This window comes from Austrofundulus limnaeus, unplaced genomic scaffold (assembly GCF_001266775.1).
Source record: "Austrofundulus limnaeus strain Quisiro unplaced genomic scaffold, Austrofundulus_limnaeus-1.0 Scaffold42, whole genome shotgun sequence".
In the NCBI taxonomy this organism is placed as follows: domain Eukaryota; kingdom Metazoa; phylum Chordata; class Actinopteri; order Cyprinodontiformes; family Rivulidae; genus Austrofundulus; species Austrofundulus limnaeus.
In genome coordinates this window covers 1680845-1690844 of record NW_013952444.1, presented here as the reverse complement: position 1 = coordinate 1690844, position 10000 = coordinate 1680845, and the positions used below count along the sequence as shown (strand labels likewise).

General features: G+C 39.8%; 1 protein-coding gene across 1 annotated transcript in view; it reads left to right on the top strand.

Moving 5' to 3' along the window:
- Positions 1 to 9393: 9393 nt before the first annotated feature.
- The window catches only part of LOC106516909 (GTP-binding protein Rheb), a gene marked incomplete in the record, with an annotated part of 7535 nt that continues 6928 nt past the window's right edge, over positions 9394 to 10000 (top strand). The window contains 1 exon segment of the mRNA XM_014007501.1: positions 9394 to 9716. Within this exon segment, the coding sequence (XP_013862955.1) occupies positions 9665 to 9716 (52 nt within the window).

Sequence of the window (10000 nt, the reverse complement as noted above, 5' to 3'; positions counted from 1 at the left end):
AGATGGAGAAATTGAATTATCCAGAACTGTATCTCAACAAGATATGAGTTCTTATTTAAAAAGGCAAATAAGTTAAAGGTAGCAATCTTTAAAAGAAGTTAGAAGGAACAAAGTTGTGTCCCTTATTTGTCAGGGCTGATCTTAAAAGTTAATGTCCAATGCACTCGACTTAAGTGGTAGGAATGACTTTCAGCTACTGACACAGCATTATTGACACTCATATCTGTCATTTTGGCTGGTTTGTAGTAATTTCTGTGTTGACTTAGATTGATTAGATATGGCGGCCATCTTGAATAAAATTGGCGCCAAAAGTTTATGCAGGAATAGGTGATTTAAATTATGGAAGCGGCTGCAGTTTTTCAGTGACACTAGAGGGCCACATAGTGTATGATAAAAGTAAAAAATAAGTTAAAAATTTGCTGTGTTATGTACTTACAACCTCAGTAAACATCTCATATTTAGCTTTGTGCAACATGTTGTAGTGGTGACTTGTATTAAAATCCTCTCTAGTCTCTAAGCAGACTGAACACAGCATTGCCTTGAAAAGCTGTCTATTTCTAGTCTACCTTCCCCCCAAAATTGTTTTAAGTTTATTTTTTTATTTTAAAAAAGCACACAAAGCAGCTTCTACATTTTAAGAACTGTTTTAAGTGCTTTTCATTAATTAAATTAAATTAAATTAAATTAAATTAAATTAAATTAAATTAAATTAAATTAAATTACAGCACAATGGCTCAGTTGGTAGAGCTGATGCCTCTCAGCAAGAAGGTTGCTGGATCAAATCCCAGCTCTGGGATCTTTCTAGAGTTTGCATGTTCTCTCCATGCATGCGTGGGTTTTCTCCGGGACCTCCGGCATCCTCCCACAGACCAAAACCATGACTGTTAGGTTAACTGATAACTTTAAATTGTCCCTAGGTGTGAGTGAGAGAGTGAATGGTTGTTTGTCTCGTTTGTCTCTATGTGTGGCCCTGTGATGGACTTGCGACCTGTCCAGGGTGTACCCCGCCCCTCGCACTGTGACTGCTGGATATGGGCACCAGTGACCCATGCGACCCTGAAAGGAAGAAACAGGAATAGATAATTACGGAGCCCGCGAGGGGACATGGAGGGATTTTTTTTCTTTTGCGTTCCCACACAATACTATTGCGTTACTTCGCAATACTTTTGCGTTACCTCACAAATCTTTGCGTTACCTCGCAAAATTGTTTTGCGTTCCCACGCAAAAGATTGTTTTGTACATGAACTGAATTAAATCAGACTTTTATTTTTGAAATGTCCGGTTACCAAAAACAGGATGTGTCGCCACAAGATTGTGAAATTGACATTGATGTTGTGGCTGTGCTGTGTTAAAATATCAGCATATGACGTACAGCGGGTAAAATAAGTATTGAACACGTCACCATTTTTCTCAGTAAATATATTACTAGAGGTGCTGATGACTTGAAATTTTCACCAGATGTCGGTAACAACCCAAGTGATCCATACATACAAAGAAATCAAACCATAAATGTCCAGAAATGAAGTTATTTGTAATAATGTGGAATGGCACAGGGAAAAAGTATTGAACACACTTACTGAAATTTATCTAATACTTTGTACAAAAGCCTTTGTTGTCAATGACAGCTTCAAGACGCCTCCTGTATGGAGAAACTAGTGGCATGCATTGCTCAGGTGTGATTTTGGCCCATTCTTCCACACAAACAGTCTTCAAATCTTGAAGGTTTCGTGGACCTCTTCTATGAACTCTGATCTTTAGTTCTTTCCATAGATTTTCTGTTGGATTCAGGTCAGGTGATTGGCTGGGCCATTCCAGCAGCTTTAGTTTCTTCCTCTGAAACCAACTGAGAGTTTCCTTGGCTTTGTGTTTGGGCTCATTGTCTTGCTGAAATGTCCAGCCACGTTTCATCTTCATCATCCTGGTAGATGGAAGCAGATTTTTATCAAGAATGTCTCTGTACATTTTTCCACTCATCCTTCCTTCAATTATTTGAAGTTTGCCAGTACCATATGCTGAAAAACAGCCCCACACCATGATGTTCCCACCTCCAAACTTCACTGTTGGTATGGTGTTTTTGGGCTGATGTGCAGTGCCATTTGACCTCCAAACATGATGTGTATTCTGGCATCCAAACAGTTCAATGTTGGTCTCATCTGACCAGACTATATTCTCCCAGTATTACACAGGCTTGTTTAAATGTTGTGCAGCAAACTTTAAAGGAGCTTCAACATGTTGTTTCTTCAGCAGTGGAGTCTTGCATGGTGAGCGTGCATACAGGCCATGGTGGTTCAGAGCATTACTTATTGTTTTCTTTGAAACAATCGTACCTGCTAATTCCAGGTCTTTCTGAAGCTCTCCACAAGTGGTCCTTGGCTCTTGGACAACTCTTCTGATAATTCTTTTCACTCCTCTGTCAGAAATCTTGTGAGGAGCACCTGGTCGTGGTCGGTTTATGGTGAAATGATGTTCTTTCCACTTCTGAATTATGGCCCCAACAGTGCTCACTGGAACCTTCAGAAGTTTAGACATTCTTCTGTAACCGATGCCATCATTATGCTTTGCAACAATAAGGTTGTGAAGGTCTTGAGAGAGCTCTTTACTTTTACCCATCATCAGATGTTTCTTGTGTGATACCTGGCCATCATTTGGGACTGAACCAGCTGATATTAACTTGCACTGACAAGGGGCAGGCTTGCTTTCTAATTACTGAGAGAGTTCAGCTGGTGTCTTGGCTTTCCATGCCTTTTACACCTTTTACCACCTGTACTTACAGTACTTTACCCGCTGTACTTCCTTGCGTGGCTGTGTGATATATTCATTCTGTTAATGGTGAACATGTGAGTTTGTTAAGAAACCGGCAGGCACAACAGTGATAAACTACTTTTGCGAGGGAACGCAAAAGAAAAAAAAATCTCCCATGTCCCCTCGCGGGCTCCGTAATGGATGGATGGATAAATTTAATTAAAAAAATTCTGCAAGGTCCACATTGACGGGCCGGACGGAAGTCACCCACAGGTTGGATGTGGCCTGCGGGCCGTCAATTGCCCATCTCTGAGTTAATCAGTTGTACATGTCAATGCAGTCATAATTGTCTGAGAAATTCCTTAAAATATGTCCACTGGTTATTGAGATATTTTGTTAACACACTACAGAGAAACACATTCAGTCATATAGACCCTTTTCTTTCACAGTGATAGATCATGTAGCAGAAACACAGTAAAGAGAAGAAATGAATGAATTATTCCTGAAGGTTTATTTTAAATAAAAAGGACACACTTGTCCACACAAAACCTTGTTTAGTTTTTGTCAGTCAGATGTGGTCGCATACTTAGGTTGTGGTTTTGATCTCAAGTGACAGACCTCTCAGATTTTCCGGCCTGACAGTTCTTCCTGTTCATGCCAAGCAGAACTTGAGACAATAGAACGTGACAAGCTCTGCTCAAAAAATTAGGATGCCTGCCAGACCATCACAGTCAGCAAGCCATAAATGTTTCATGTGGCGCTGATATGGTAATCACAGGACGGCTACAATGACACCTTGTGAGAGTTGGATAACGATGGCTGTCTTTCCGGCCTGTGTGACTCTGGATGTGCTCCAGCAGCTGAGCCACAGAGCCTGAAGAGCGGCTCTAGCTTTAAAAACGTGAAGATGAAAGTCTCCATTAGATGAATAAAACGCAGGTGCAAAAAGCCTCCAGGCGTCACGGAGCTGAAAAGCTGCTGCTGTGTGTTGTCGCGCAATTGCATCCCCGTAACTTAAATGTAAATTTGGGGTTTTTGCGGGGTATTTGTGAGAGGGTCCAGGTGCCCAGTGGTGGCACAGGCCCAGCTGGAGGATGTGGCTGACTAGTGCTCAGGCTGGCATACTAACAGCGCCAGGGGTGCTTTCACAGTCAGTTGAAAGAGGCTGGCGGCGGTGCCACGCACCCCCCGAGTTCAGAGACACCAGCTCCAGCTGCAGGTTCATTTGCTCACATAGCTGAAGAAATCACAGACTGAAAATTCAAAGTGAACTTTTTTTTTCTCCCTGTCCCTTTAGAGTTTGTTTCGTGACAGGAATTCTGATTTTCTGACATTACACGTCACCCTGAACTCATCTGCCTCTCGTTGCTCGTGACATTCTGTGAGATTTGGAGCGAGGGAAAGAAAATTTCATACAAAGAATGAAACAGGAAAAGGTCAGTTCGTTTTAACAAAAGCTTCGAACTACTCATTGCAAAGTCTTTAAGACAGTCAAAAAATAAAGAAAATCTCAACTTTTTTTTTCTCAAATCAATGTTTGAATTAAAATATATGGACAAAATTGATGCCCAACTGCCAACTTCCATGCATGTTTGCTAACTTACAGAGACGGATGAATTGGCAGATTTTTAAAAATGTGATTATGATTATAAAGAACACTCCATTATGTAACATTAATAATCCAAGCTTTAACATCAGCCTAAATCACGTCTCAAACAGAACTCAAGGCCTATGGGTGACGTCTGCCTCGACCCCCTCAAAAAAAAATCTTAATTTAATATGAAAATAGCCTTAATATCAACTTTAAATTTATGATTCAGTGCAACAGAATAAACTAATTTAAAAGGTTAAAGATAATAATACTCATTGGACCCCTGAACTGTTGGGTTTAAGTAACTGTGGCCCCCTGAGCATTGACCATAAACTACATCTCCCATAATGCACGGCGAACGCGCTTCCTTGTTGGAAACATAAAGTACCACAAAGTAATACTTGAGTAAAAGTTCAAGTATCTTGGTAAAAGTTAAAGTCTCCTTTAAGAATATTACTTGAGTGAAAGCCTTAAAGTATCTGATATTTTTTGTACTTAAGTATTAAAAGTAAAAGTATTGATTTAAAATGAGCTGTTAGGTTATCTGTAATGGCATTTATTAGGAGGTGACCTCCCCAAAAACTGCAGAAATGACTATATTGTATTAAAATAATTAATTTATGTTACAGCTGTTTCAGTTTATAAACATATATCAAGGCTGCACAAACGTTTTCCCCAAAATGAAAATATATCCGAGGGCTGTGGCCAAATGCAATAAAATAATTCATGAAATACAAATACTTCTTAAGTACAGTCCTTTTATATTAATGATTATGTCCTGCTGGAGTGTGACATGATTTGTTTGTGTACAAACTAATACAGTATCAGAATTTTATATATTTATACTTCTCATTCAACCACAATTAAATTCACTCTATCTAGGAGGCACAATTTATATGGATAGTATTTATTTTTTAAAATAACAAGCAAAAATGAAATAAAAGTAACAATTTTCTACTTCTTGCCTTTTTTTAAAAAATGTAAGGAGTAGAAAGTACAGATAACTGTGTGAAAATGTAAGAAGCAGAAGTAAAAAGTAGGCTGAAAAATAATTACTCAAGTAAAGTACAGATACCCAAAAATTCTACTTAAGTACAGTAACAAAGCATATTGTATTTAGTTACTTTACGACTCTGGAAAGTGGGAGATACAGGTGCACAGAATTTAAGTTAACAACTCAACAGTGAGTAAACCTCTCATATTTTTACTTTTAATAGTATTTCTGCATTTATTTTACATTTAGTCAGTTGTACACGCAAAAAAAATCAATGTTTATAAGAAGGCAAGTAAAAATGTTGTTTCTGTGCAGGAAATACCAGGTAGAGCTACTGTTTTTAGCACTGAGACGAGGAATACGAGTTTTGTGTTTAGTGGGAGTTAAGCATGAAAAGACTCTTGCCTCTTCCTCCGTACATGCTGCTCTGTGACAGATGTCCCGACTGATGAGGTACTAACTACAGATAACTATGGCAGCACGACATTTAACAGTGACTTGATTAGCCCTACAGTATGCCATTAGTCCACAGCTTGTTTAAGCCTTTTATTAAAGGGAAACAATCTTGTCCGACACCTGCTGCTCATGTGAGAGGAGTGCTGGGGGTTGGGGGGTATTTATTGTTGGCCTGTCTCAGCATGTTGTAATCCCTGGCTGGAACACGGCTGTATTTACCAGTGTGACCTATTCTTGGTCATCATAAGTGTGTGTGTGTGTGTGTGTGTGCGTGCGTGCGTGCGTGCGTGCGTGTGTGTGTGTGTGGATGGGGATTGGAAGCCCCATTTCTTTCTCTCTCACACTCTTTTTTTTTTGTCACCCATTGTCATGCAGAACAAATTGCGTATCGCTGACACCAGTGATTTCTTGTCTGCACTGCTGGGAAGTGTGTGCAGAAGCAAAACAGTTGGGTCTTACTGACGGGGAGTTTGGACATTTTTGTGATTAAGAAGTAATGGCCCAGGAGGTGACAAGCAAACAGGGAACTTCATCGGTCACAGAGAATTAAAAAAAAAAAGTTGAATATCTTTGGGCCAAATGTGCACTTTTGGTTGGACAGAATGTTTTTTTTTTAATTATTTCACAAATTACACTGCCAAAGGTGATAGTTAGGACCCCTGTCTGTAGACTGCATCACTGAGGAATGACAGAAGTCTCTCATCATCTCACCACTTTCACCATGATCCCCGTGAATTCCAATGTCTGCTTCCAGGCCTGACACTAATTGGGGCCTGAGTTCCTCTAGTATTGTTGCATGCCTGTGGTTTGGTTTAAGCGCTTAGTTATATTAGGATGTGAGTTTTTAGCATCTATAATAGAGCGCATCGTTGGTTCAGATGATTTGAGATGTGTGCAGACTGGATCTGTGGCTTACAGCTGTCACACACAGCATCATCACAGGGAAAGAAAAAAAATGAAAATGAAATAAATGATGATTAGAAGGTGATGTATTTAAGGAAATATAAGTTAGTTCAGCACTTCCACACAGAATTCTGCAAACAAGAAATAAATGAAGTCACAGGGACACCTACTGGCCAAACTTGATGCGAGGAAGATAAAGTTATACTGATTAGAACCAGCAGTTCATCAAAAACAAATGGATATAGAACCAAGCCCATAGTGCTCTTTATGTATCATAATTTCTTTCATAATAAACCTTTTCTTTTAAAAGATTCAGCAAACTTTGTAGAGTCCATCGATATTCAGGTTTAGGTAATAAGTCAGCTTTTTTTTTTACTACCTTTCTAAACCCAGGTGCACATAAACGTTACTGCTATAAAACACAGTAGTGAGGCAGGAAATGGGCCAACATGGAGAAATAACGTTAAATAAATTATAAGTCACAGAAAATGGTGGATTCAGAAGATTTTTTATAGACTTTTTTAATTGGCACAAACTCAGCTGACCTGCAGTCTGCTCCAAGGTATGTTGGAAGTGAGCCAACTGTGGCCTATTAGCAGATCCCAAACTTCCTGTCAGGCACTGATCTTAGCTCAGTGGTGGTCAGCTCTGGAGGTCTGATCATCAACATTATCAGTGTGCATTGCCAATGCAATGCACACTATTGTGATTCATTTACCATCCAATTCATCTCCACTTTGGCACGTTTCTCCTCCTGCATACTTTGTCCTAGAGCTGTCTTTGTAATTTATATCTGTAAAGCTCCTGTGCCAAATGATGGCTATGTATTTTGGTGCCTGTACAGCTTATACTTTTTGAAATATTAATGTTTAAAATCATATAATGCCAGTCAATGGAGCCTTGTACTGGTCCAATACTGCCCCTTGCTTTATATACTCAGTACTGAACCATAGTTTTAATAATATTTAAACTCAGTAGTTCAGTGATTACAGTACTAATATGATTGTATTTTGATGTTTTACTAAAATATTGTCCTAATATTACTCTATTGTTGTAATATTATGCAGTTCTGTGTCAACAATTGCATTGGCAATGTGGCCTCTTTCTGCACACATACAAACCAACCCCTGCAACCACCTTCTGCCACAGTTCCATTGGTCTAATGGTCTATGTCATGGACTTTCATGTAGGAGATCAGGGTTCAAAACCCAGCTAATGCAACTTTAACAACAAATCTCTTCCAAATTCATATTGTCACTCAATTACCTTAATTACAAACACCTGTTGACGTGACAGGCACAAGCTGGCATAGAAAACATATTTGAACTTGGTCAAAGTTCATTCTGCAAGTCCAATGCTGCAGGCAAAGCCATGCTACATGGCAATGCACACTTGTTTTTACATCGTAAAAACCCATGTCTAGTTTCTTTTTTGTTTTGCTTTGTTTCTTGTTTGTTTTTATTGATTTTGAGTTGGGTGGTGCAGTGGTTAGAGCTGTTGCCTCTCAGCAAGAAAGTTGCAGGTTCACCTCCCTTACTGTGTGGAGATTACATGTTCTCCCTGTGCACATGTGGGTTTTCTCTTGGCACTCCAAGTTGCTTGTTTTTAGATTTACAGATCTGAATTTGGACAAGTTTATCATTAAATAAAGTTTTGTTTTAAAGCAAAGACTTGTGAAGCTTTTATTGTTTGTAAAAAAAGAATTTTAATAAACTATATGCCTTTTTCGGCCATTTGGAGACCCTGCAGACCCAAAATGATCATAATACCTCTGTTGTTAAAACGGGAGCAGCTGTGGTGTTGCTTCTGATCCAGCAGAAAAAATAGAATGCTCATTCATCAGAGTCTGGTTTGGATTGGCGGCCAAGGATGGTCAAACTCAGGACTGCAGAAAATTTCATGTACTGAGTCTGTCAGGACCTTTGCAAACGCAAAGTTATGAAACCTGACAGATTCATCATTCATCATCCATGAAGACAAACTGTTCCAAATTGTCCCCACTGGTGGGCACTGCAGAGCTCCTGTTAGAGCACCAAACCCAGTGAACTCATTCCACAGGCCATCATGCTTTCATTTATTTCCATTGTTTAAATTGTTTTATTTGAAACATGCAGGATCAGGATTAAAACGCCGACAAGTGAAGAGAAAGGGGAAAACTGCTTTCATATACATATACATATAATTTTTTTTTCTCAGAAAAAAAATTCAAATGAGCTTAAAGTGTCCATTGGCACTGATTTGGACACTGGTGGATAAAATTCAGCCCTTTTATTTTGCTACAAATGTCACATTATAGACAAAAATCCCAGACTGTTTTTTTTTTTCAACAGGAAAAATGCTTTTCTAGAAACTACTTGTCAAATTATCTTCCTTTCTTTTTGTTGTTGCTGTGTTTTTTTTTTTGTTTGTTTGTTTAGTTTTTGCCTGCCAATCAAATATTCACAAATGTCGGTATGAAATGATCAGACTGTAGTTTTACTACAGATGCCTAAAAGATGGTTTCCTGGCAGGGCCTGCATCTCTTCTCCCTAAAGATATGAATGACATTGCGTTCAGCCACCCAGCACGTCATCTACCGAGCCTCAGCCAATCAGAATTCAGTGCGTTTAAAAGAAAAGCTATTATATCCAATCAGAGCGCTACGATGGACATATAGCCCCGCCTTTACCTCCCTTCTATCCAATCAGAACCGAGAGTAGTTACTAATTCATTATGTTGCAAAGGGGAGTGACGCAGTTATTGTAGATCCGTACTCCATGCCTTTTTTTCTTATGACCTAAAATTTTGTTTTCCATTTTTATCATTAAATTCATATTTCCTCGCAAAAAAAGAAAAAGAAAAACTCGAAGAGGAGGTATTCCCGCCGTCATCCGGAGGCTGTATGCCGGAGCACTGCGGCCGCTGAATTCGGATGCCATTCCGGTTGGAGGAGGTTGCGGTGGACCCCGAGGACTGGATGTGAGAACCAGAACCGAAACATGCCGCAGCCCAAGTCACGAAAAATCGCCATCCTCGGGTACAGATCCGTAGGTGAGTTCCCAGAACGTTGAACGACGCGACGTGGTGTCGGGGGGGGGGGGGGGGGGACGACTGCCCGTCGACGTCACGGGTGTTTGTGGGATGCTGAAGTGTGGGTTTCAGCGGCCTCTGGATTCAGTAAATCCATCACGAGAGCGACGCTTCAATTATGATAATCTGTCACGCGACAAATCAGAGCAGAAGAATGAGCGCCACCAGGTGAAAGATGCGGCTTTGTGAGGGTCGGCAGGCCTCGGTTATACGGTTTACGACAGATGTAGGCCTATATATATATA